Source organism: Dasypus novemcinctus, chromosome 21 (assembly GCF_030445035.2).
Source record: "Dasypus novemcinctus isolate mDasNov1 chromosome 21, mDasNov1.1.hap2, whole genome shotgun sequence".
NCBI lineage: Eukaryota > Metazoa > Chordata > Mammalia > Cingulata > Dasypodidae > Dasypus > Dasypus novemcinctus.
The window spans coordinates 32,884,635-32,912,225 of record NC_080693.1 but is presented as its reverse complement, the minus strand read 5'-3'; the positions used below and the strand labels follow the sequence as shown (position 1 = coordinate 32,912,225).

The following is a 27,591-nucleotide window of genomic DNA, read 5'->3' as shown; positions in this document are numbered from 1 at the left end:
TGAGTTATCTCCTCAGCTGCACGTAACCACTGTTACACAGTTTAAGTTATTTATTGATCTTTCAGCTAACATTGGTGTGGCTTCAGGACATCTCAGCCTCAAGGTCTTTTTAGAAGACCTTTCCCTATCAGAGGAGCCATGCTGCTTCATTTCATCAGTCTATCCTAACCAGCCTCGTTTTTTTTCAGCTCTTCCACTTTGGCAATATAGAGCCTCATGGCGTCCATCTTGGACATCCCCTTGTTTTCTTTCCATGCGTCCCACTTGGCCTTGGCTTTTATGTCTGAGGAAGGCGGGGCAGGGATGTTGCAGTCTCCCTGGGTGGCCTGTTTGTAGAGGCTGTACACCAACAGTTTCTCCTTGTCACTCACAGGACCCTTCAGCTCCTTAATAGCGGCACAGGCCAGCTCAAACTCCGCTTGGCACATTGCGATAACTGAGGCCAGACGCCCTTCCTAGATGGTAGCCTGCCCTAGGAGCTAGACAGTGGACTAAAAACACTCGAGACTGATGATTAGATCTGGGAAGGAGAATGGAAGACGGGGGTAGGGTGTGGGAAGAATACAGGACATTTATGTGTGTTCTCAGTGAGAAATCAAATTTGTTTTTATAAAGGACATACTGCAAACTGGCAGCCCATTGGGGGTGCACCTGTCTCTCGTGTTAGTGTGTTTGGCCAGCACAGTACATTTTCTGGGGAAGACTGCTCATCTAATTTTCAAAGGCATCCATGATTTGAAATTTTGGGGTGCTGCTGCCGGGGATGAGGAGCCCTGGGGCGTTTGTGTCTAGGGGCTGAGTGGGTCAGAGTGCTTGTGACAGGGAGGCCTGCTGCGGGGGGAGGCCTCTCAAGAGTGCGGCGTGTCTGTGGTGCCTCCCTCGGCTTCCCCTCGAACCTAACATGCGGGATAGTGGGTAGCCTGGGAACGGGCATTCAGTGTGGGTGAGCTCTGCGGGGAATGAGGGAGCAGGGCAGAGACGGGGATACTGGGTCGGGCCGACCAGGGTTCTGGAAGGAGGAATGGGAAGGGGGGTGGACTGATGGGAGTCTGAGAGAAGCCTGGAAAGGCGGGGCGGGGCGGGGTGGGGGAATGGGGGGGGGACCCGCCGCCGGGCGCCAGTACCCGCTGGTCGGCTGGTCCGCGGCCTGGGGCCGACAGGGGGCGCTGTGGGCACGGCGGCTTCGGCGTCGCGGTCCGGCTGGTGAGACCCGCGCGTGCGCGTGGAGGCGGGTGGTCTGCGGCAGGGCGCGCGGGATCCGGTGCTGGGGCTGTGGGCGGGGCCGAGGCGCGGCTCTGGTACCGCCCTCGCACCGCCCATTGTGTGGTGGCGCCTGCGCCGCACCCAAGGCTGCGGAGGGGGAGGGGCGCCCGCGCCGCCACCAGCGCCGCCGCCATGGACCTAGGTGGGTGTCCCGGCTCCCTCGTCCCTGGCCCGCAACGGGTAATCGGGGCGGCGCTGCCCGGCTCGCGCGGGCCTGGGCCAGGGGAGACCTCGGGATGGGGAGGGGTTTGGGGAGGCGAGGGTGTCCTTGGAGACAGGCTGGAGCCCGGGTGTCCCGCGGCTTTGCCGCCCTCCCGCCTTCTTCGGGCCGGTCTCCACGTGAAAGGCCAAGCGGATGTGAGGTTAGATTTCCTGAAAGTGGGAAGGGTTAAGTGCACGTGGTTTGGAAAATGGCGGGCTCGGAGGACACCCCGGCGGATTCGTTTATTGAACGCCTACTAAGTTCCTGGGCAAGTTTCTTACCCAGTGATCAGGCTTCCTCATCTGTAAAAGGAGATGATGATAATGTACCTACCTCACAGAGTTTGGAGGAGTTTTAATCGACATCTCGTGTATTCAGCGTCCATCACGGGGCCTTGTACAGGACAAGCGCTCGTCCACCAGCAGCTGTGCGGAGGGGTGCCAGCTGCCTAGGGGATACTTTGTGAACCTATGTGCATCTTGATTCAGAATCCTCATTAGGCAAGATCAGGGAAAAGGGAGGGTGGCGCAGGTGTAAACAGGCGGCTCCTTCCCCAGCCTCCCACCCTGCTGAACGTGCTTGTGAGGGGATAAGACCAGGGTGCTGCGAGTGAGGCACCCAAACGTGTGCCAGTAGGAGTAGGTGTGGAGAAGCGTTCTGGTTCCCATCCCCACCTAGCCCCCTGTGGTGGAATAGCCGAGGGGAAGCATTTGGAACCCCGCAGCTGTGGAAGTTTCTGTTCCAGCCCCACCACTTTGTAGTTGTGACACCTTGAGCAAATTGTGAGCCCCAACGTTTCCAGGTCGAAAATAGGAGTAAGAGTCCTCAAAAAAGATAGTTTTGAAGGCTAAAAGGTCTTATGTGTGTACCACCTAGCACAGTGCCTGCCACAGTAAGCACTTAAAAGGGGTGGGCACCCATAAGCACCTGTTAACCATTTGTGAAAAAGCACTTGGAATTTACCCAGCTGTTAACTGCTTCTGGAGTTTAACTTCAAGTTGCACACGTACATATACTGTCTCTGGAAGGCAGGTGTTGGGAGCCAAACAGCTGCTCTGCTCAACTGATAGTCCAGTGAAATTACATTTACAAAGGCATGAGGGAATGTATTTTGGGCCTCTGACAGAACTCCCTGAGCTAGAAAGACCCTCTCAGCCATCTGGGTCACCCTGGGAGTGTGACTCAGTCACACGGAGCCAACATGGATTGCCTCTGCAAATGGGTTGCAGCTCAGTGCACATGAATGCTGGTTCCTTGGCCTTTCAGTGCTCCCATAAATGGAGGGAACAAGGTATCTTTAATTCTCCTGGAATTGGGGTTCACTCTGCTGGCCATTGACTTGTAAAAATGGGGAAGACGTGCTTTCAGCACAAGGGACTGTGGAAGGGGTGGCATCTCTGAGCCCGGGAAAATGGGAGAAGAATTGGGAATATTGAAGAATGAGCGATGTTTTTACTCTGATTTTAGTTTCTGGACCAAAGGACACATGATAAATAAAGCCTGTATCCTATGTTTCTGAGTTGGGGGAGGGAAAGAATAGTGACAAGGTTCTGGTCTGCCAACAATGGAAAGATTAGGGGAGACCAACATTCAGTGAACACTTCTTCCGGTTCTTTGTAGCTTCTTTCTTTTTGTAGCTGTATCTCATTTAATTCTCAGTACCCCTGGGAGATGGGGTCAGAAGCTAACAGTGAGCTCTAGCTCCTTTCCAAGGGCTTGGCTGGTATATTTCATTTGATCATCATAGTCACAATAGGAAGTTTATATTATTCTCATATAAACAGTAAACAGGGAAGTAATCTGCCCAAGATCACTTTGCTTTTAAATGCCTGAGCCAGGATTTGAATCCATGTCTGATTAAAAATTCCAAGATGGCTTCCTTGATAACTCTGTGTAAATTCATGGCTTAATGAAGAACTTTTCTTTCTTAATCTAGTGCAGTATTTTTCTTATCTACTGCATGGTTTCTATTAGAGAACCAAGTCCCTAAGTAGCTTGTTCTCCTTCAACTGGAAGAAGCCTGTGGGCCAAACTGTTTCTCTGAAAGGCATGAGAATGTTTGGAACCTGTTTTCAAAGCAAGGCAGGAAGGGGGAAAGCAGGGCTTCTGTGCCCACCTCCCTGGGGCCATGCCCCCACCTCCATCGGTATCTTTACTTAGAAACTCAGTTGCCTTGTATCACCTATGTACCTGGACCTGATGGCTTCTATAGTTTGGTACTATTCTTCTCTCTCACTAAACCCTCCCTTTGCTGGAGACTCTAGCCTCCCTGAGTCCAGCTTTTCTTTTCAAACTCTGTTTCCTGAAAGGGCTCATCCACTTCCTTGATTTCAGTGACCCCTCTGGGCAGACAACTAGAATCCCAGCTCAGCGCTGACTTTCCTCCTGAGCGTCAGGCCTGCATTGCTGGAGTACGTCTCTGCCTTAGGGTTTTACCTCAGACTCCAAATAACCAAAACTGAGCTTGTCTTCCCTCCAAACCTATTCGGATTCTCCTAGGATTCCTATTTCTAGTGGTGCTTATTGTTCTTCCAGGTCCCAGTCTAGAGAGCTCGGGAGTCATTTTTTATTCCTCAGCTAAATCCTCTTGACTCCAGCTCTGTGGTGGCTCCAGTCACCATCCCCTTCTCTGCCTCTCCCACCAATCTCATCGAGAACTCTTGACATCTTTAACTCTGATAATGACAGCCAGCCTCCTGCTGTCTTCTTGCTGTAACCCTTGCTTACTCTTTTGAAATTCTCTCACTGCATTCTACCTTATTCGGCTTCTCTCTGTGCAGGACCCTTGAACATCTGTGAAGAAATGACTATTCTGCATGGGGGCTTCTTGCTGGCCGAGCAGCTCTTCCGCCCCAAAGTGCTGGCAGAATTGACAAAGTCTGACTGGGAACACGTTGGGCGGCCCATCGTGGAGGCCTTGCAGGAGATCTCCTCTGCTGCTGCACACTCCCAGCCCTTTGCCTGGAAGAAGAAAGCTCTGATCATCATCTGGGCCAAAGTTCTTCAGCCCTACCCTGCCACCCCATCTGACACCGACACTCGGTGGCAGGAAGATGTGTTCTTCTCAGTGGGCAACATGATCCCCACCATCAATCACACAATCCTTTTTGAGCTGCTCAAGTCTTTGGAAGCTTCTGGACTCTTTATCCAGCTCTTGATGGCCCTGCCCACCACCATCTGCCGTTCAGAACTAGAGCGCTTTTTGGAGCACATGACTGTTGACACTTCTTCAAAGGATGTGGCTTTCTTCCTTGATGTCTGGTGGGAAATGATGAAACACAAGGGCAATCAGCAGGACCCCCTGCTCTCCCAGTTTAGGACAATGGCCCATAAGTACTTGTCCTCTGCAGATGAGTTCTCCCATCCTCCAAAGAGGTTTAAGTCAGACCCAGATGTGTGTCCTACCATGCCTCTGCTGGCCATGCTCCTCAACGGGCTGAAGCAAATCCAAAATAATATCCAGTGCCCTGGAATGAAGTGCTGCGCGTTAGCCAACTTGGCTGACATGCTGACGGTATTTGCGCTGGTGGAGGATGACCCCCAGGAAGTGTCTGCGACCGTGTATCTGGACAAACTGGCTGCAGTGATCTCTGTGTGGAATTCGGACACCCAGAACCCATACCACCAACAGGCACTGGCAGAGAAGGTAAAGGAGGCAGAGCGGGATGTCAGCCTGAACTCACTGGCCAAGCTCCCGAGTGAGACGCTTTTTGTTGGCTTTGAGTACATGCACAGCCTGCTGCGGGAGTGGGGGGATGAGCTGCAGGCTATGCTCAACAGCAGCCAGGGGACAAATTATGATAGCTACCGCCTATGTGACAGTCTGACTACCTTCAGCCAGAACTTGAAGCTCTACCTGGATACCATCAGCCTGCCCAAGGAGGAGAGGCAGGTGGTCTCTGAGGTGGCAGAGTGTGTCAGGGGCTTCCTGAGGAAAACGAGCAGGGTGCTGAAGAGCAAGGGCTTCGAAAAGGACATCACTGCCTCAATTGCCATGGCCATTATCGAGCAGAAGATGGACCGGCATATGGAGATGTGCTATATTTTTGCTTCTGAGAAAAAGTGGGCCTTCTCAGACGAGTGGCTAGCCTGCCTGGTTAATAACAAGTCTCTCTTCCGAGAACCAGGCTTGGTGCTAAAGCTGCTGGAGACAGTGATGGAAGTCAGCACATCTGAGAGAGCCATCCCTGAATCTCAGCTCAAACAAGTGGTCAGCTTGATTCTGGAATGCTATGCAGACCTTTCGCTGCCAGACAAAAATAAAGTTCTCTCAGGCGTCCTGCTTTCCTGGGGGCGAAAGGGCCTCTCTGAGAAGTTGTTGGCTTACTTAGAAGGTTTTCAGGAAGACCTCAATACAACTTTTAACCAGCTCACACAGAGTGCCTCTGAACAGGGCTTGGCTAAAGCTGTGGCTTCTGTGGCCCGTCTGGTAATAGTGCACCCAGAAATCACAGTAAAGAAAATGTGCAGCATGGCTGTGCTCAGTCTCGGCACCCACAAGTTCCTGGCCCAGATTCTCAGTGCCTTTCCTGCCCTCAGGTTTACAGAACCGGTTTCCAATCCAGCCAGCACTTTCGTGGTATCATGCCTCAAAGAAACTGTCTGGGGAAAGTTCTCCACACCCAAGGAAGAAAAGCAATTTTTGGAGTTCCTGAGCTGCCTGATGAGTCCTGTGAAGCCTCAAGGGATTCCAGTCGCTGCTCTTCTTGAGCCAGATGAGGTGCTAAAGGAATTTGTCCTGCCTTTCTTGATGCTAGATATTGAAGTGGTAGATCTCAGTCTGAAGCTCTTCATCCAGACTCTAGAAGCAAGTGCATGCTTGGAGGAATACTGGCTCCAGACCTGTTCCCCATTCCCCCTCATTTTCAGCCTGTGCCAGCTCCTGGATAGCTACAGCAAATACTGGCAGCTCCCCAAGGAAAAGCGCTGCCTCTCTTTGGATGGGAAAGACTTGGTGATCCATATTCTGGAGCTCCTCTGTGAGATTGTATTAGCTAATACTGAGACCTTCCCCCCAGATACCTGGACCAAGTCCCTGTCCTGGCTCCACCGAAAGGTGGAACAATTAGACTGGACTGTGGGCCTAAGACTGAAGAATTTCTTTGAGGGCCACTTCAAATGTGAGGTGCCAGCCACACTTTTTGAGATCTGTAAACTCTCCGAAGATGAGTGGACCTCCCAGGCCCACCCGGGGTATGGGCCAGGCACAGGCCTTCTTGCCTGGATGGAGTGCTGCTGTATCTCCAGCACCATTTGTGAGCAGATGCTCTCCCTCTTGGTAGTAGATCTGGGCAATCCCGAAGAAGTTAGATTGTTCAGCAAGGGCTTTCTGGTGGCCTTGGTGCAAGTCATGCCTTGGTGCAGCCCCCAGGAGTGGAAGTACCTTCACCAGTTGACCAGGAGGCTGTTGGAGAAACAGCTCCTACATGTTCCTTATAGCCTAGAGTATATTCAGTTTGTTCCCCTGCTCAACCTGAAGCCCTTTGCCCAGGAGCTCCAACTCTCTGTACTCTTCCTGCGAGTTTTCCAGTTTCTCTGCAGCCAGAGTTGTCAGAATTGGCTTCCTGTGGAAGGCTGGGGCCATGTGGTCAAACTCCTCTGTGGCAGTCTGACCAGTCTCCTGGACTCAGTTAGGTTGATACAGTCAGTGGGTCCATGGGCCCAAAGACAGGAGCAAGACCTGACCCAGGAAACCCTGTTTGTTTATACCCAGATGTTCTGTCATGTTCTGCACATCATGGCCATGCTCCACCAAGAAGTGTGTGAACCACTTTATGTTTTGGCCTTGGAAATCCTCACCTGCTATGAAACCCTGAGCAAGACCAATCCTTCTATTAGCAACTTGCTCCAAAAGGTAAATGAGCAGCGCTTCTTAAAATCCATTGCTGAGAACATCAGCCCCGAGGAGCGGCGCCAGACCCTGTTGCAGAAGATCAGCAACTTCTGACATTTCAAGATCAGCAACAAGCCAGGCCTCGGTATGGTAAGCCTGAAGGGGCTAGAGCTGAGAAGCACACACCTTAACGGTTTTGTGAAATTGTACACAAGATAAAAAAAGTATATGGCAAAAAACAGTGTAAAGAAAATAGTTTTAGATATTTGTAACGCACAAATTATAAAATTCTCTTCTTTTGAGTCTCACTTCGTCTCTTTTGAGTCTTTCTCATTTCATCAATAGTCTAGGCTGATACTCTGAAATCGGGTTTAGCTAGAATCTTAATGATCAAGTCAAACTGGGAGGAACATGTTCATAACTGAACTTCTCCACTCTACAATAAGCCAAAAGGCGAAATCACCCAAACAAGAAAAATACAGGGTATGTGTGTTCTTTTACATTGACTCTTCTTCAAGAGTCAATATTTTTTCACTCTGCCACCAAATGGCAGTGTGATTTGTATGTCCCAGGCAGCTCACATTACAGAATGAAAGGTTTGGGCCAAGAAAAATTAAGTGTTAGGGGATAGATTAATGACCTCAAGAAAATGGGTGTCTTCTGAATTGAGAACTTAGGCCAGACAGTCTAACTCCATTCAGGGGATCCAGAAGGGGCATCCTAAAAAGTAGGTCTGGTGAACACTACAGAAATGTGCTTAAAGAATGGGTGTAATTATATTCTGCCTAGGATGGGGTTGTCATGGTTTTGAAGGATAGTGGGAACAGGGAGTGGTGTGTGCAGAAACATAAAAATGAAAATTTAAGATGCCCAGAGTATATTGCAGAACCATGAGACCTGTTTGGCAAGTATTTATTCAAGGAGGCTTGAGGGAAAAGGATATACCCCATCTCCTTGGCGTCCATGCCCTCATTCCAAACAAGGCATTCCTCGGGCTCCCTCCTCCACCTAAAGTTGGCTCTGGGGCCAACAATGGGTTTCCATCTTAACAACTCCTAACTGGGATTCACCTAGGAAGGTAAGAAAGGGCCTAAAGGTATGTGGGACTACAGGGCTTGAACTCGAGGAAACTTTAAGGCCTCACTGGAACCAGGAGCTGCAGAAATGTGTTTAAGATATGAGCTAGGCCCTTCCACCCCCACCAGTTAAGCAGATATTAACAGCAGCCAGTTCTGTCAGGACACACAATGCTTACAGGAAATCAATATTGATGTCTTTCACAAATGAGACTAAGTTGAGAAGTATTAGTGCAATTCAGTCACCACAGAGTGATTAATAGATTAACTGAAAGCAAACGAAACAGCACAAAAAATTACAGCATATATATTTTTAAAATGGCACCCATTAAAGACTGAAACAGTCAAAATCTGAGACACACATCATTTGGTACTTTAAAAGTTCATTAGACAATGAATTAAGAGACACTTTAAAAATACTAGTTTTCACTACCATATGGAAAAAAACTTCATAGTAGCAAGTTTTTAAAACCCATCCTAGTTCATTGGGCATGAGTAGTGTTGGCACCAGAGGATCCTATTTTCAAGTGGTGGGTGGAGGGTAATACATGACTCCTGCGGGAGTTGTGCAACAAAACACTTCGGCCAGGGCTGTCTGCATTCTTGTTCTCCAGCCTTCTGTGGATGAATGGCTCTACACTCACAATGGAATGGGCTTTGGACCACAAGTTCTGGCTTATCAGGAGGCTCTGAAAAGTATTCTGCAGTCTTGAGACATTTCATGTTTTGGGGTCTAGAATTCTGTTTCCATTTCGTATGAAAAGGGCAGTGTCAAGAGTGGGGTTACCCAGTTTATAGCTAACAAAGCCATCATTTCACATTGACCAGTTTTATGGGAGAGTCCAATGCGTGTGAGGATAGGAAGAGCTGGGCGGGGAGACATGCTAAGAGTAGTACCTGTGACTTTACAGCGAACTCACAAGTTGGACACTGGTCTTCCTGCCAATTCAGTGCTGACCATTTGGTCTCCCTATCAAGTGCTTTAGGAGCCTACCCCTACTCCCACTCAGACTTACAATTGGACGTCAGTACCCATGAGAATTCAATGTTGGCACATGGATGAAAGGATGAAGCAAAGAACCAATGGGTTATTACCTTAGTAAACAATAAACTACCTACCCATAGCGATTTTCCCAGGCCAATGTCACAAGAAGTCATCACTTGCTTTTGCTGCCTGGGTATGTGTGGATACTTGCCCTGAGTGGTTGGTAGTAAGGGTGGGTAGCTACCTGCCAGGCAGGTGCCCAGACACTTATCACTGTGGTTCAACTATGTCCACACCCCACGCTGCCTTTGAGATAAGACCCAAGGAAGGAACTGTGGGCTTGCATTAAAACCACCTTGCTGCCAGCAGAAGGTCTGACAGGAACAATCAATTAGTTGTTACGAAGAAAAAAAGTGCTTTTGCAAAAGGGGCAAGTTAGAAGAGAGGTAATATGAATATTCTTTAGAAAAACTCAAACCCATCTGCTTATCAATATCCAAAAGGCTGAGGCCACACAGGGCTCGATTTGGTCCGTGGAATGCCGAGTGGAGGAAGCAACTAGTGTGAGGAGGCACCCCACTGCCTGACTCCTGGGAACAATTAACCGTCCTTTTTGGGTTGGGGAGTGTCAAAGATCCGGGCTGCCTTCTTGCACAGCAGAGAGAACCAGTAGAGCTGGGGAGCGATGAGAAAGGCATTGGCTACGTTGCAGTAGAAGGGGATATTGAATGGCACCTGGAACAGGCTTAGTCCCTGTTGTTGGCCATAGGACCAGTACATGAAGGGGAAAAGAAGGATCCGACAGAAAAGGAAGGTGGTCAACGTGAGGAATCCATTCACCTTGTACAGAAGGGTGTGCTGCTGCTTGAGCTGCAAAAGAAGAGGGAAGGAGAATGCAAAGTCACCAAGAGGTTGGGGCATTGCTCCCTGTTCTGCCCAAGTCCCACAGTAGGAAAGGCCAGGCAGGTACATTGACTCATTAACACCTAGGCAGTTAAATTCCTTGACACCCAGGCATGCATCTAATTTGTGGCCCAGGAAAAAATACAGTGAACTGTATCAAACTTAGATCAAGCCTACAATTTCATCCCCACTAGCTTGGATGACCAACTGGCCTTTAAGTCTGTTGCAGGGTCTCCTATTCCAGTATTTCTAGCACTAGGAAATTTCTCCAAACCCACAATTTATCAAGGAATAGCAGAGTTAGTTTCCTCCCACACTGTCTGCCATTTTGCTCATACATGCCTGAATCAGAATTCTGCCCAGTGACACAAAAGGAGTACTCAGTTCTGCCGTGAAGATGCAGCCAACAAAGAAGTCCCCAAGTTCTCCCCTAAGACTCTGCAGAAGAAAAGAGGAAAAATGGAAATAAAAAATGGAGGTTAAGAAACTACTAGAAGGAAAAGTTTTGAAATTATTGAAAAGGGAAACTATGAGAGACCATTAAAGGAAGGGGAAATGCTAAATGGGCGGTTTTGACCTAGTTAATATTCCGCTGCTTCCATAGCAATAGCACTTTGATGGCTGAATCTTTAGAATCCAGAGGCAAATACATATAGGCTGATTGCATCGTAAACCAAGCTTCCTCTGAATTTCAGTGAAAGCCAGAAGGAACTCTAGCCTTCTTTTGGGTATCTAACTTTGCCTTGCCAAAGTGCACATGGTCAGTTCAGTTCGACAAAATATGTGCCAGGCTTCTGGGCTAGATGTTAGGGTCCAAAAGCAGTCAAGAGAGACTTCTTAAAGAACTTCATTCACTCGACCTCTCTCTCTTCCCTTTCAAGAAAGCAGTAGAGTATAGCATAGGAAAATTCCAGGTCTGTCACTTATCACTGAGGGAGATAAAACTCTTGGAGCCTCAGTTTCTTCACCTGGGTGTAGGACTAATAATTTGTCACATGGTAGGTAGTCTCTGCATTCCCATTTCTATTCCTTATTGGGAGAATTTTCATAGGAAATGGATCTGGGGAGAAATCATGACGCTATTTATTTTGAGGGTCTTTTTGTGTGTGTGACATTAAAATAATACATAGAGTACTCTTGGGCACTGTTAGATCAAATAACCAGTTGACTGTCATTTTAAAACAATTCTTACATTGTTTTGCATTGTATTTGTATTTTATGTTTGTTTATATTGTATGAACTCGAGACAGAACCTTTGACAAGTGCTAAGGAATCACAGAGGACTGCAGAACTCCGAAAAAGTATAATGTTGGTAAGAAGGACCATGAGCATTTCAGATTTATTTTTCTACACTATTTGCATAGGGGATTGAAGCAGCTGGCACAAGGACAGTGGGTGTAGGAACAGAAAAGGAGGAGCAAAATCCTGATTCTTATGCAATAGTCAAGTTCAGTACACCCAATCTGACAGGAGAAAATGACTGACCAAGTCAGCTAATCTGCTATCCTAGAGGTCATACCTGTGCAACCGGCACAAGGACAAAGAGAATGACCGCATGGTGTGTGATCATGAGGCGGTTTTGACTTAGGAAGTTTCGAAAAGTGGTGAGAGAGTGTCTGCGGTCCTGTTCTTTGGTTCGGTACCATTCACAGAGGTACATGGCATAGGAGTCATAGATCATGTATGGAACCAAAAACCAGACGTATTCCCGGGCAAGCCAGTGCCTGAAACGAAAACAGATTAATGGTCCATGAAATGATTATGGATATCAAGTGTGAAGTCTCAAATATGCTTCCTTAAACTTTGTCCTTAATCAGCTGCTTTTATTTTAAATACTTTAAATGAAGATATGCTAAAACTGATAAACAGGGAGAGTGATCGACTTTCTCAAGTTACAGGGCAAATTCATATAGGCATCAAAGATAGAAACTAGGAATCCACTCAACACCATGTGTCTAAGTGACTTACTATTACTGTTTCATTTTCAGCCTGATTTAGCTACTCAATAGGAATGAATTTTCTAGCATTTTGTGACATGATTTTAATGTAGGTACATATACAAATGACTCAACAGCCTCATCAAGAAACCCATCTGAAAGCTGTCCCAAATCCCAAATCTAATATTTCCAGTTTAACTTCATTCATTGCTCAATGGTTGGGAGCCTACTAACTGAAAACCCTGAACCTACGAGTTTCTTCTTGTACCTGCATGCAACCCCACACTAAGGGAGTTTCTGCGAAGCAACCCTGGCCATTTTATTTGAAACTCTATGGCTAATCACAGTTCCACTCATTAAGAAAATATGTCTGGAAGTGAGCCTGGAGCTTACCATCTACATGGCATCAATTAGATACCAGGAGAGAAGCTGGGACAAAAGACAGTATTTCCCATTTACTTGTCAAAATAGGTTTTCCCGGGAAGTGGCTATAGCTCAGTGGTTGAGCACCTCCTCATTTATGAGGTTCAGGGTTCAATCAATTAATTTCAGAAGTGGGAGTATGGCTTTTGGTTCCTCTAAATGATCTTTCATACATGGGAAGTAGGTGCTCAGCCACTGAGCCACATTCGCCCCTGAATGAGAGTTGGTTTTTTCATTTGTTTTTTAGGAGGTACCAGGGATTGAATCTGGGACCTCATACATGAGAAGCAGGCACTCAACTACTTGAGCTACATCCACTCTCCTAGTCTTTATTTTAATTGAGAATTTTCTAATCATGCAGCAATCTCCCTCCCTGCCCTCAGTTTGTCAGATCAAACTTGAAACCAGCCTCCTTTGCAAGGCTTGAACTAAGGTAAGTGAGGCCCCAAAGCATTAGCTTGAGCTAACATGAGGGTTAGTGGTAGGGAACCAGGGCACATTTCATCTCTACAATTAATACAATTTTGTTCCCAATGGATAAATAAGCATTCTGTGGAAACATGACAGAATATCTAAATCAAAATCATGTACTTTGCTGGGAAGGATTAGATTTACTTAGTTGGTAAATTTTTATTGTACATCCATGTGTTAGGTAGAAGAAACAGTTTAGTTTCATGGTTCCCAAACTATCTGAACATCAGAATCACTTGCAGTGCTTATTATGGGACCATTTCCCAGAGATTCTAAATTCAAAGGCCTAGGACCCAAATTTATATTTTTTACTATGTCTCAGGTGATTTCCTAAGAAGCAAGTCCACTGAACTGCAACCTTGAGAATATGCTCCATAGACAGTGGCGTTCAAGTTTCTGTTCCTGAATGATTTATACATGCCACAACATAATTAAATCAAGTACTTACTTGTATTACAAATAAGTAAGAGTATAGATAATGTTCTTGTAGGTAAATTAATTAGCCAGGTACCATTTTGCTAGAACAAGTAGGCAAAAAGTTACACTGCTTGTTCTACTGCCCATCTGTGATCTTAGTTGCTTTCTTAAAGCTATTTCAAGTAAGATAACTATGAAGAGCTACTAAAAGCTTGGCTGAACTATAACTGGCCTTTTAAGTAGAGCCCTAGGATTTTAATATTTCACACATAGTATCAATTCAATAATATCTGAGTGTGTGGCTCTTGGGTAGAATTATTTGAAGACTTATTAGCAAGAGATCTCAATTATGATATTAACCACCACTAGTCTGGGACTTAGCTTTTTCAGAAACTGAGAACAGTAATCCTCATTTTATTTCTCTGACAAAGTTGTGAGGATTAAAAAGCTAAAAATGTGAAAAAAGTACTATCCAAATATAAGTGCTTAAATTGAGAAAATTTGCCTATAGCTGTGACTCTTAGCCTTTTTTAGGAGTCCAGACCCCTTCAGGAATCAAATGAAGTTCTTGTCCCCATATCAATTTCTGCATATAGTTTTGGGGCTTTATAGATACCCCCTCCCATGTATGAGCACTCCAATATAAAGGCATAAAATGAGAAGGCATATAATAGAGAAATATTTGCATGTACAGTATATGAGTCCAGAACAGCCTTCCTTCCTCAGATGACCTAGGTGCTTTTAGAGCCTCCTTGTGCATCAATGTAAAGGTGGAGAGCACAGAAACATGGTGTCTCTCCATCTTGCAAATAAAGAATCTAAGGCATAAAGACACATAAAAGGAGGAAACTGAAAAACACAGTCAGGTTTGCAACCATGTTCTAGCCAGTAAAACACATGGGTTCTGAGAGGTAACACCACGGTGTGCTGTGGAACTAAAAGTCAATCTTATGTCCAGCTATCTTTTTCTGAAATGTGCCCTGGTTCCCTACCACTAACCCTCATGTTAGCTCAAGCTAATGCTTTGGGGCCTCACTTACCTTAGTTCAAGCCTTGCAAAGGAGGCTGGTTTCAAGTTTGATCTGACAAACTGAGGGCAGGGAGGGAGATTGCTGCATGATCAGAAAATTCTCAATTAAAATAAAGACTAGGAGAGTGGATGTAGCTCAAGTAGTTGAGTGCCTGCTTCTCATGTATGAGATCCTAGATTCAATCCCTGGTACCTCCTAAAAAACAAATGAAAAAACCAACTCTCATTCAGGGGCGAATGTGGCTCAGTGGCTGAGCACCTACTTCCCATGTATGAAAGATCATTTAGAGGATCCAAAAGCCATACTCCCACTTCTGAAAAATTTTCACACTTACCTATGTAATAAAGAACTTGGATCAATGGACCACAGTGTCCTCTAACACAGCACCTTAAGTCAGACTCCTAAGCTGGGGATGCTGAGCGAGGTAAGAGGAAGAAGGAACTAATTATGGTGCCCAAGTCTGACAGCATAAAGAACTAGTAGAGCCTGTGAGCCCCTAAAATGTAGGAGCTTCGAAAAAGTTCCTCCTCCCTGTTACTTGTGCTTCTTTCATTTGCTATTGGATGTTACCTGTCGGTGGCCACGTCACTGCAGGAGCGAATGATGATGATCCCCGATCCGGTGGCAAACACAGCTTGCACGGAAGAAACCAGCCTAACGTGGGACAGAAGAGAGAAGAAAAAAAAATTGTGCTCAAGCCAGTCCTGGGGACAACAGAAAGCCCCAACTCTTCAATCGGGCTTTTCCCTAGGCTGCCAGTGCGCGAAGGAAAATGGCAGAGCCGCCCGGCGGCCCCGCGACCCCCAAGGCTGCTTGCAGATGTTGGGAGTAGGCTTGAAGAAAGGTCCAAACATCCTACCAGCGCGGGCAGCCCCTCCCTCCTCCGCTCTCCCTGCATGGCAGGACTCGAAGGATGTTCGCGAAGCTTTGGGAAGCGCGACAGAGAGGGGGCCAGGACGGCGAGGAAGCGAGGGCGCAGCCCCCTGGCTTCCTGTCGCCCCCCCTTTCCGCCCTCAGTCCGCCGGGGGCGGGCGCAGCCTGCGCGGCGGGGAGGGGAGGAGAGGGGCGGGCGGCGCCCTGGCCCGCGGCCGGCTGCTCGGGACTCGCCCGTACCTGGTGCTGATCATCACGCAGTCGAAGCTCGTCCATCCGGGCCGCGCGCGGCGCAGCCCCCAGGTGCAGAGCGCGAAGAGCCCGGGGAAGAAGAGGGAGCCCCAGGCCAGCGTCAGCAGCATGGGTGCTCAGGGATCGGCGCCGCCCTCGGCGCCCTCGGCGTGCCGCAGGTCTGCTCCGCCCGGCTCCAGGGCTGGCGCCGCCCGCCCGTCCCCTTTTCTACCTCCTCTCGCCACTCTCCACCCTCCACCCCGCCCGGCCCGCCGCGACTCGGGCAGCCGCCGGGCGCTGGCCTGGAGCCCGCGGCGCGGCTCCCCGCGTGACCAGGCCCGGAGGCCGGGATAGGCGCGGGCAGGCCGGCGGGGCGGGGTCTCGCCGCCGCCGCCCCTGGACCCCGAGGTTCCCCGGGGTCCCCCGCCGGCCGGCTGGGACGCGGCGGCGTCGCGCGACCAGCTGCCGAGGCCGAGTGGGTCCCGCGCCCGCGGGTGCTGCGCCGGGGAACAGTGGGTGCGCGAGTGGCCGCCGCCTCCCCAGCGGCCGCGGGGCCGAGGCAGTGGTGGGAAGGGCCGAAGCTCTCGAGGCGCCCCAGCCGGGGGTCTGCGGGCGCCGGGGCTTCTGTTCCGTCACCGCGGACGCCTCCCCCTCCCCCGGGGACCCGCCGGACAGAGGAAATGTCCCGCCCCAGCCCACCGCCCTCCTCCCCTCCCGGTCCTGGGCGAAGGCGGCGGTGGAGAGCGGGGGTAGGGAGGGTGGAAGCCAGGTAGGAAAATGCGGTCCATCGGGACCCACTCCCCACAGGGTGGGGCGAACGCTCCAGGCATGGGTGCCGGTGTAACCGGCGCTGTGGCCATCTCTGTGGAGAAGGAAGGAGGGGGCCAGTGGGTTTGTGACCAGCTGCCCACCTGGTTCTTCTACCAAGCACTTTTGCTTCCAAATGGGAGTCTTAAGGAAATGGTCTTCTACAGGCCAAGGATGTCTTCTCTGTGTCCTGCCAAACTGCTGCAGTTTCTTTAAAGACGGGTCTCTCAGGAAAAAAAACATTCTGCTACAGAATCCAGCAGTATCCCTCTGCATCCCTGCAAAAGGAGGTGGAATATCAGGTCTGCAGGCTTGCTGTGCATAGGGTACTGCCTCTTGGCTTTGGATTAAGATTCTGTCTAGTCTTGGTGACTGTTTTGTTGTTGTTGATAAGATGTCCCCATCTAAATGTCCAGGTGTCCTAAGCTTGAAGGGTCTGGAATTTTCCTGTGACACCAATCAAATGGGCCAATACAATGGCTTCCACATTACTGGCTTCTCACCTTCGTAGGACTTCCAAGTTTTTCTTTGCTTTGGTCTGTACTTTCCTTGGCTAACAAAGGTGGAAAAAATCTAAGTCATTTATGTCTACTGCAATTGGAAGCTAGGATGGGTCTCTTCAAATCACCATGATGCTAAATGCTGACAACAGTCCCCAGAGGACTTTGGAATAACTTAGCTCTCTCTGGGTGTGCTCAGTCTCTCTGGGCCACTGTTTCCTTACCTGTGAAATGAGGAGGAGGGAGGCTGGTTGACAGCTCTAAATCCTTACGAGTCTATGACTTTTATAAGGTAACCAGATTTGTGTTAGAAACCAATTAAATTACTTAGTATGGCAATAACCAGTGTAGAAACAGATAGTGAACATCCTCCTGTATGTTAAGCTTTCTAGTGAGATAAGAGATTTAGCCAATATTAAGGTAGCAGAAACAAAGTCTTAAGTTTCATCCACCTTAGGGCTACCTCTCTAACTCCAAAATTCACTGATATACTTGGTGAAATGAGTACCAAGGTAGCTCACAAATAAAAGCTTTCTGTGGCAAAACAAAACAAAAACACCTTTTTTTGTATTTGCGTGTGGACAGAGGACAGCTTTCTGCAAACTTTCAATTTTTCCCAGAAGAACAAATCCTTGCATTTACTCATTCCACTTTTTATTCCCTACCATTTGTCCCTACCACCTGCAACTCCAGCTTTTCCGGAGAGGGACAAGTCGTTACTACAAATCTCCCTGCCTTTCCTCTTTAAAGGCGTCAGCAGCATGTACCAAGGATGCTTACACTTTTAAGTGGTAGAAACCAGGCTATCCTCTACACAAGAAGTTGCTTGCGCAGCTCATAAGGAGCCTTTATGAAATAAATAAATAAAAACAAACAACAACCAACAGGCACTTCATGTACAGAAAATAGTGAGTAAATCAATTTCCACTACCATGCTCAGTGAGCTCACCAGAATATTTCAGTTGAATCACTATCAAGCCAACAAGCAGAAACATGAACCTTGGCTCTTCCAGTGATCAAGCCCCTGAGGGTAAATGATAAGACCAACTAAAAAGCACCAAGCCTTTTTCTACATCAGCTTCTACTCACCCTTCAACTTCTTCTTAATATATATTTTTTATTTTTTTTTAAAAGATACTTAGATTACACAAAATGTTACACACACAAAAATAAGGGATTCCCATATGCCCCACTCCCCATACCTCTCACTCTTCCCCACATCAACAACTTCTTTCATTAGTGTGGTACATTCATTGCAATTGATGAACACATTTGAAGCACTGCCACTAAGCATGGATTATAGTTTATATTGTAGTTTACACTCTCTCCCACTCAATTCTGTAAGTTGTGGCACCCTTCAGCTTTTGTATCAAATGTTTCCTTCTGTAAGGTTTCTTTGTCTATTCCAGGCAGATTCATACATTCATTTTCTAAACTTTTTTTTCTACTGGAGTAGTGAGCATGTTGCTTTTTATTGGTATGTGTGTTTCCCCATTGGACTGCAAGCTCTCTGAAAGCAAGGGCCATGTCTTTTATTTTTGTATCCCAAGTTATGCCTGGCAGACTCCAGGAGTTCGGTCATCACTGGATACTTTTTTAAGCTAATGTTTATTGAGCACTTAACTATGCACTAGTCACTACATGAAACATTTTGTATGTATTATCTCACTGAAGCCTCCCCGCCAATCTCTTACCCTCACTGTATATATTTATGAGCAAAATAAGGCCCAGAGAGATTTAAAAATTGCCCAAGGTCCCATTGCCGGTAGTAGAGCTGGGAATTTGAACTCAGTTCTTTCTACCTTCAAGGTCACTGTGCTTAATGACTATACTCTTATTGCCTTCAAACTTGATAAGCAAGGAGAGTAATAATTATTCAAAATTTATTGTCTGATTAATAATAACCTGTTCCTAATTGTTTATTCATAAATATAAACATGTGGAATAGAGTTTATGGGCTCTGATGCTGCTATAATTATTAACACCATTTTATATTTGAATGTAACTTTGTAATTTTTCAAAGCACTTTCACAAATATTACCTCATTTGATCCTCAAAATAACCCAGTGAAGTAGAATGAACATATTATTATTTTCACTTTACAGATGAAGAAAATTAGGCACAGAATGGTACACTGACTTGCCCCAAGTTACCCTATGAAGTAGCAAGGCTTGAGTTGAAACCCGGGACTCTTGAGGTTACTAGTTATATAAAGATAAGATTCATTTGCCAAATCAGAATCTCGCCACTTGAACTAAGAATTTATGAAGTACACAGCTTTGGAAAGCTGTAAGGAAAAGGTTAAGTTTAGCTTTCACAGGAAGGTGAAGCCAAGGCCTGCTCTGCAGTTGGAAGAGGGAGGGACAGGGGCTCTAGCCACTCTGGTGCCAAAATTTGAAAGTGTGCCAAAGTGAAGGTAGTGCCAAAGCAAAGGCAGTGCCAATTGTGAAGGGTGGCACTGAATACGAAAGTGGCACCAAGGCACCAGAGCGGTGACTAAGAGCTGGACCCTGCGTAAGTTAATTAGACCTCATATAGCCTGTAACTCCTGAGGTACACAATCAATGGGGAATAGGGGAGGGACCTGCGTGTTAGGTTTAGGGTATAAATGTCATTGTTTCTTGCTGCTTGGCGCACTGGCCATTTTATCCAGGTCGTGCGCCCATTCTTGCAAGATCTTTAATAAAATTATTTTCTCCTCCACAATTGCGCGAGCTTTTGTTCTTGTGCACGTACAGTTTTCTAACAACTTTGGGGGCTCTTCCAGGATCTGAAGCTTTGGAGGGGGACCCCCAGGGCAGATGAGGGGAAGGCATGCCCCGCTGATTGAGTGGTCTCAGACTGCCATTGGGGGACCACCTTTGACAGCTGGAAGGACCTGAGATCAGATATATATATTTTTTTAAACACTTTTTTTTTTTAAGATTTATTTTTTTATTTAATTCCCCTCCTCCCCCGGTTGTCTGTTCTCTGCGTCTATTTGCTGCATCTTGTTTCTTTGTCCGTTTCTGTTGTCATCAGCCGCAAGGGAAGTGTGGGCGGTGCCATTCCTGGGCAGGCTGCACTTTCTTTCGAGCTGGGCGGCTCTCCTTAGGGGCGCACTCCTTGCGCGGGGGGCTCCCCTACGCGGGGACACCCCTGCGTGGCAGGTCGCTCCTTGCGCACATCAGCACTGCGCATGCGCCAGCTCCACACGGGTCAAGGAGGCCCGGGGTTTGAACTGCGGACCTCCCATGCGGTAGACGGACGCCCTAACCACTGGGCCAAGTCCGTTTCCCTGAGATCAGATATTTAGATCTACTGATTGTGGATAAGAAAAGAGAAAGGGAAAACCTGTCTTTCATCAATCAGGCAACTCTGTGCACAGACCAATGTAAAAAATGGAAGTATTAAATATTGCCTTGGTGGTAGGGAAATTCTGATGAGTCTGGGGTTGATTATTGTGTGCATGAGACGTGTGACATAATGCACAAAGCAAGTGCAAAGTCCCAATTCATGTTTCCTTTCTCCTGTGAGGGAAAGGGCCAGAGATGGATGAAGTGAAAAGATCTGAGAGAAAGAAACCCAGACAAGACTCAGAATGGGGACTAGTGGCAGTTGGACAGTCAGGAAAAGAGAAAAGAGGGTATCTGTTGGGTCCCCCGGGGATATTCCTCCAGATAGTACATTAGGGAGGATGTTAAAACATTGGACCTATAATGATTGGCCCAAGGGAAAGGATAAAAAGGAAATGATTAAATATTGCTGTTACATTTGGGCCAAAAAAGCATTTTACTGCCCAATGTATTTTGGCCAAAATACGGGGCAAATAGGGAATGGCTATGTGCCAACCTTGAACTTTATATTAATAAATAGAAACCCTTTTCCAAGGAGGAGTCTAACTATATATACCATGTGTTGGTTGAAGGGGAGAGAGCTAAAGCTAAAAGTCCAGACCTAGAAACTAAGTCTGTAAAAGCTAAAACCTGGATATGTTTCCCCTCCACTCCCAGGGCAGGAACTAGTGAATTTAGAAGGTTCAACAGAACCCACCTGTATTAGTCAGGGTTCTCTAGAGAAACAGAATCAACAAGAGATATCTGCTAATAGTATTGTGATTCTATGAGAGTCTCTCATGCAGCTGTGGGGATGCCAAGTCCAGGTTCTTCAGGCAGGCCGCAACCAGGCGCTGCAATGAAAGTCCAATGAAGGTTCTTGATGAGTTCTGGGAGATGTTGACTGTCCAAAGACGAACTGGGAAATTCTCTCTCAATGCTGGAATCACTTCCCCTTTTAGGGGAGTCAACTGATTGGGTTAAGCATCACTCATTGCTGATGGCAGTCTCCCTGATTGATGTAATTATAACCTGCTATCTATGATTTACCACTGCAGTAAAGTCAATGGTGAAGTCCATAAATGGCCTTGTATTAAGTTAGCCCAGTGCCTAATTGACCAAACAACTGGGCACAGTTACCTGGCTGAATTGACACAATAGCCTAACTATCACACCACCCAACCCCCAGGGAGCCAGAGGGCCAATAGGTGCCAACCACCCCACTGGTTATGACTCACAGCAGTTACGGAAAGAACTGGAACAATGTAGGAAGGATATACAGAACTTTCCATTCTCAAAGGCCCCTGAAGAAAAGAGGGTGAGGGAACATAATCCCATTGAGCATCTATACCCACTGAGAGAAGTTCTAATTGGGCCAGGAGAAATTGGTTATATAAATGCCCCACTGACAAGTATGGAAGTCAGAAACTTCAAAAAGGAAATGAAGTCATTAATGCAAGATCCAGCGGGGCTAGCTGAGCAAGAGGATCAATTCCTAGGCCCTGGTCTATATATGTGATCTGAACTTACGTCTATCCTGAGTATCCTTTTTATGGAAGAAGAAAGGGGAATGGTGAGGAGGGTAGCTATGAAGGAATGGGAAAGGCAGCACTTACCCGGACAAAGGGAAATGGCAGCAAAGGAAAAAGTCCCTAATGTAGACCCTAACTGGGACAATAATGATCAGGGCAATAGAGCACAAATGAAAGATCTTAGAGACCTCATTATACAGGGGATAAAATTAGCTGTGCCTAAATCCCAAAATTTAAATAAGGCCTTTGAGGTGAATCAAGAAAAAGACGAGACTCCTTCTGCTTACCTGCAAAGGCTGAGGGTCCAGGTAAGGAAATATTCAGGAATGGACCCTGATGACCCCGTGGCCCAGGGAATGCTAACAGTCAGCTACGTAAAGGGGTCTTGGCCTGACATTCAGAAAAATATCCAGAAAATGGATGGATGGATGGGCAAACCACTGGAAGTTATTGAGAGAGTCTCAGAAAGTGTTTATGAGGAGGGAGGGGGAAAAGCAGAAGCAGAAGGCCAGTAATGATGAGCACCATCGTCGACCACATGGTCTAGAAAAGATTAGCAGCAAGGCAGGGAGGGGACAGTTAGAAATGAGAAAGGGGAGCAGGCTGAGTTAGCTTGGATAAAGGGGTTAAGAGAGTGCAGGACTCCACGGTAGTTATTACTGTGGGAAGCCTGGTCATTTTAAGAGGGAGTGCCCAAATTTGAAGAAATAAGGTCGAGTCATACCCCTGATGAATTCTGAGGAGTACGGGAGTAAGAGGCTCCTAATATCAAGAGTCCACCAGGAAGAAAGTGGACTTGGCTCAATGGATGGAATGTCCGCCTACCACATGGGAGGTCCGCGGTTCAAACCCAGGACCTCCTTGACCCGTGTGGAGCTGGCCCATTCACAGTGCGGATGCGTGCAACGAGTGCCTTGCCACACAGGGGTGTCGCCCGTGTATGGGAGCCCCACACACAAGGAGTGCGCCCCGTAAGGAGAGCTGCCCAGCACGAAAGAAAGTGCAGCCTGCCCAGGAATGGCGCCACACACATGGAGAGCTGACACAGCAAGATGACGCAACAAAAAGAAATATAGATTCCCGTGCCACTGACAAGAATGGAAGCAGATACAGAAGAACACGTGGCAAGTGGACACAGAGAGCAGACAATTGGGTGGGGGGAAGGGGAGAGAAATAAATTTTTTAAAAAAAGAGCCCACCGGGAGCCTCTAGTAAATTTAAAGGTGGGCCTATATCAAGAAATTACAATTTTGGTGGACACCGAAGCAACTTGATCTTCTGTGAATCACCTCCAACAAGAACCAAACTCTGGTAGTTCCCTCACAGTCTCAGGGGTAAAAGGGGTGGGGGTTTTAAAGTTCCCATTCTTGAGCCTACTGATATTCACTGGGAGGATAACCAAATTATGAGCCCTCTGTTGTACATCCCAGAAGCTGGGAATAATTTGTTGGGAAGGGACCCAATAATACCCATGCAGCTGGGTTTGGAAGTAAGGGATGGACAGATAGAAGTTGTTTTAGCCCTACTCACTGAAGAAGAAGAAAAGGACATCAGGGAGGAAGTATGGGTGAAGAAAGGGAGGGGGGAGTGGTGGTTACAGGTTCCCCCTATTAAAGTCAAATTGAAGAAGAAAGGGAAGTTGTTTGTCAGAAACAATATCCCATTCCCCTAAAGGGGAGACAGGGACTTCAACCCATCATTGAGGGTCTTCTTCGAGATGGACTCTTAGAAACCTGTATGTCCTCCTTTAATTCTCCTATTTTACCCATCCAAAAATTGGACAGTAGTTGGAGGATGGTGCAGGACCTAAGGGCCATCAACCAAATTGTCCAGACTCGGAACCCTGTAGTCCCTAACCCTTACACCCTCCTCCATAAGATCCCATATCATCAAAAATGGTTTAGTGTGGTAGATCTGAAGGATGCCTTGTGGGCCTGTCCTCTTGACCCAGAGAGTAGAGACTTGTTCACATTCAAATAAGAGTATCTCTTCACTGGGAGGAGGCAGCAATATAGATGGACGGTCTTACCCCAGGGTTTCAAGGAATCCCCCAACCTCTTTGGGCAAGAACTAGAGAAAGACTTGGAGGGAAACAGATGTGGCTCAACCCTTTGGGCTCGCAGTCCAGATTCGATGCCCAGGGCTCCTGGTGAGGGTGAGCTGGCCCACGCAGAGTGCCAGCCCACACAGGAATGCGGTCCCGTGCAGGAATGCTACACTGCATGGGAATGCCAGGCAGGTGAAAACTGCCCAGTGCAGGAGTGCCAGCCAATATGGAGAGCTGGCGCAGCAAGATGATGCAGCAAGAGACACAGAGGAGAGAAAAGAAGACAGAGCAGAACAGGGAGCTGAGGTGGTGCAAGAGAATAATCACCTCTCTTCCACTTTGGAAGGTTCCAGGATCCATTTCTGGAGCCGCCTAATGAGAATACAAGCAGACACAGAAGAACACACAGTGAATAGACACAGAAAGTGGACAATGGCGGGGATGGGGGGAGAAAGAAATTAATCTTTAAAAAAAAAAAGAAGAAGAAAGTATTGGAGAAATTTTCAGTTCTGTCTGAAATGATCCTTTTACAATATGTAGATGAGCTGCTAGTATCAGGTTAAGAAAGGCAGGCAGTGGCCCAAACTACAAAGAACTTATTGCGTTTCTTGGGAAATCAAGGGTTAAGAGTATCAAAAAGTAAATTACAATTTGTAGAAAGGGAAGTCAAGTACCTGGGCCATCTCATCAGTGAGGGAAGGAGGAAGATAAATCCAGAGAGAATTCAGGCTATAATTGAATTACCTCTTCCCTGGACAAAAAGGGAACTAAGGAAATTCTTGGGATTATGAGTATTGTAGACTATGGATAGACTCTTATGCATCCCAAATAAGTGGTTATATAAAAAACTGTTGGAGGGAGAGCCTGACAAATTAGAATGGGGGAAGTGGGTATGGCTCAACTGATAGAGCATCCGCCTACCATATGGGAGTTCCAGGGTTCAAACCTAGGGCCTCCTGACCCGTGTGGTGAGCTGGCCCACATGCAGTGCTGATGTGCACAAGGAGTGCCGTGCCATGCAGGGGTGTCCCCTGCATAGGGGAGCCCCACGTGCAAAGAGTGTGCCCTGTAAGGAGAGTGGCCCCATGTGTAAAAAGCAGAGCCTGCCCACACACACAAGAGCTGACGCAGCAAGATGATGCAACAAAAAGAGACACAGATTCCCAGTGCCGCTGACAAGAATGCAAGTAGACACACAAGAACACACAGCGAATGGACAGAGAGCAGACAATGGGATGGGGGGGAATAAAAAATAAATCTTTTTAAAAATGGAAAGAATGGGAAATAGAGGCCTTAAAGGGGCTCAAACAGGCACTCATGCAAGCCCCTGTTTTAGCCCTCCCTTCCCTTGAGAAATCTTTCCACCTGATTGTTACGGTAGATAAAGGGATGGCCTTGGGTGTTCTGACCCAAATCTAAGGAGGCCAAAGGAGACCTGTAGGCTTCCTTTCCAAAATCCTGGATCTTGTCTCCAGGGGATGGCCCAGATGCATTGAAGATGTGGCGGCAACTGTTCCCCTAGTAGAAGAGAGCAGGAAGCTGACTTCTGGAGGAGGCATAGTCGTTAGCACCCCTCATCAAGTCAGAAGTATTTTATCTCAGAAAGCAGGAAGGTGGCTGACTGACTCCCAAATTCTGAAGTATGAGGCTATCCTAATGGGAAAAAAAATGCCTTGGTACTGATAACAGGCCATAGTCTAAACCTGGCCTCCTTCCTTTGGAAGGGACCTGACCAAATGAGGCTCCTGAGCATGATTGCTTAGACCTGACTGAGCATCAGACCCGAGTCCCGTCCAATCCAGGGGAACGTCCCCTGCACTCGGGGGAAAAATTGTCCATAGACGGGTCCTCCAGGGTCCTAGAAGGAGGCACAATGGCTATGCAATTGTAGATGGACTTACTTGTGAGGTGAACGAAGCTAACTGATTGCCCAATGACTGGTCAGCTCAAACCTGTGAATTGTATGCATTAAATCAAGCCCTCAAATGATTAGAGGAAAAGGATGGTACAGTCTACACTGACTCTAAGTATGCCTTTGGGAAAATTTGGGAAGAGAGGGGATTAATTAACAGCAAAGGAAGAGGGCTAGTCCACAGGGAATTAATAAACAAGTGTTGGCCAGTCTACTCTTACCCAGGGAAATATCAGTGGTGCATGTAAGGGGACACCAGAAAGGTCATACGTGTGAAGCAAAGGGCAATAGGTTAGCAGATGAAGAGGCTAGGGAGGGGAAGCAGATTTGGCCCAGTGGTTAGGGCGTCCATCTACCACATGGGGGGTCCGCGGTTCAAACCCCGAGCCTCCTTGACCTGTGTGGAGCTGGCCCATGTGCAGTGCTGATGCACACAACGAGTGCCCTGCCATGCACACCCACGCGCAAGAAGTGCGCGTAAGGAGAGCTGCCCAGCGCAAAAGAAAGTGCAGCCTGCCCAGGAATGGTGCCGCACACATGGAGAGCTGACGCAGCAAGACGACGCAACAAAAAGAAATACAGAATCCTGTGCCGCTGACAACAACAGAAGCGGACAAAGAACACGCAGCAAACAGACACAGAGAATAGACAACTGGGGCTGGGGGAGGAAGGGGAGAGAAATAAATAAATCTTTAAAAAAAAAAAGAAGAGGCTAGGGAAGCCTCCCTTAGTTCCCCTTTGAGGTTGACGATCCTGATACCCTCCATTCTCTGAAAAGGAGGTGAAAGACCTGGAGCTGGAGTGACCCTAGATGATCAAGGAAGGTGGCTCCTCCCAGAGGGCAGGCAAATGTTGAATAAACAAGTGATGAGAGAGGTATTAGCCATCTTACACCAAGGAGTCATTGCGGGGTACAGGCCATGTGTGATCTGGTTTTTAAGTATTCTAGATGCGTGGGCCTTTATACTGTAGCTAAACAAATAAATGAACGATATATAATTTGCAAAAAATGTCAGTAAGACAATCTTAAGGGCAAGAACAAGGGGAAAGGGAGCTGGGCCTCAGGCCATTCCAGAGTATTCAGGTTGATTACACTGAAATGCCCCCAATGGGTCGGCTAAAGTATGTTCTGGTTTTAAGTATCATCTGATAGGATGGGTAGAGGCATATCCTCTGGCCTCAGCTATAGCATCAGGAACTTCTAAAATTATACTTGAACAAATCATTCCTCATTATGGGTTAGTAGAAAATATAGACTCAGACAATGGTAGCCACTTTACTTCCCGTGTACTACAAAATGTGAAGCCTGATTGTCACATGGAACTTCCATACACCTTGGCACCCACTGTCCTCAGGGAGACTGGAGAGAATGAATCAAACTTTAAAGAAGCATCTTTCTAAGTTGGTCTTAGAAACAAAGTTACCCTTACCCATAGCCCTATTGAGGATTAGAACTGCCCCTAGGAAAGAACTGGGAATCTCTCCTTATGAGATGCTTTTTGGCTTGCCTTTTCCTAGGGGGACTGGAGACATCCCTTAGAGTTGAAGGATCTCTTCCTTAGGAATGATATACTGGCTTTGTCCTCTACTTTGTCATCCCTCAGGCATCGTGGTTTCTGGACCAGACCCTGCCTCTTGAAGTCACTGTCCATCAACACCGACCCGGCAGTTGGGTCCTAATCAAGCCGTGGAAGGAGTCCAAACTTCAGCCAACCTGGGAAGGACCCTATCAAGTTTTGTTGACAACTGAAGCTGCAGTCCAGACAGCAGAAAAAGGCTGGACCCACTACTCTCGAGTAAAAGGGTCAATACCTGAACTGGACGGTAAGTACCC

At 47.4% G+C, this 27,591-nt stretch overlaps 3 protein-coding genes across 10 annotated transcripts in view; 2 read left to right on the top strand and 1 right to left on the bottom strand.

Annotated features, from left to right (window-relative positions):
- Nucleotides 1–1,208: 1,208 nt before the first annotated feature.
- On the top strand, nt 1,209–7,606 carry GEMIN4 (gem nuclear organelle associated protein 4). The gene is made up of 2 exons (XM_004483794.3): nt 1,209–1,405; nt 4,246–7,606. Exons 1-2 carry the CDS (start codon nt 1,396–1,398, stop codon nt 7,410–7,412), a joined length of 3,177 nt encoding a protein of 1,058 aa, XP_004483851.1. The 5' UTR covers nt 1,209–1,395; the 3' UTR covers nt 7,413–7,606.
- A 588-nt stretch (nt 7,607–8,194) lies between these two features.
- The window catches only part of TLCD3A (TLC domain containing 3A), a 36,718-nt gene continuing 17,321 nt past the window's right edge, over nt 8,195–27,591 (bottom strand). The window contains exons 1-5 of one of the 3 annotated variants that reach the window (XM_058283788.2): nt 15,655–15,776; nt 15,112–15,195; nt 11,782–11,986; nt 10,605–10,700; nt 8,195–10,229 (exon numbers count right to left, since the gene is read on the bottom strand). In XM_058283788.2, coding sequence (XP_058139771.1) covers nt 9,960–10,229; nt 10,605–10,700; nt 11,782–11,986; nt 15,112–15,195; nt 15,655–15,776 — 777 coding nt within the window. In that variant the 3' untranslated portion in view covers nt 8,195–9,959. Of the gene's footprint in view, nt 10,230–10,604; nt 10,701–11,781; nt 11,987–15,111; nt 15,196–15,654; nt 15,777–27,591 lie in introns of those variants that run through there. The other 2 variants (XM_071210447.1, XM_004483787.4) reach the window with 2 other exon arrangements.
- Nucleotides 15,599–27,591, top strand: part of VPS53 (VPS53 subunit of GARP complex) — a 204,582-nt gene continuing 192,589 nt past the window's right edge. For 2 of the 6 annotated variants that reach the window (XM_071210445.1, XM_071210441.1), the window contains exons 1-2: nt 15,599–15,824; nt 27,362–27,581. The gene's annotated coding sequence lies outside the window, so the exon portion shown is untranslated. The remainder of the gene's footprint in view (nt 15,825–27,361; nt 27,582–27,591) is intronic. The other 4 variants (XM_071210446.1, XM_071210442.1, XM_071210443.1 and 1 more) reach the window with 4 other exon arrangements.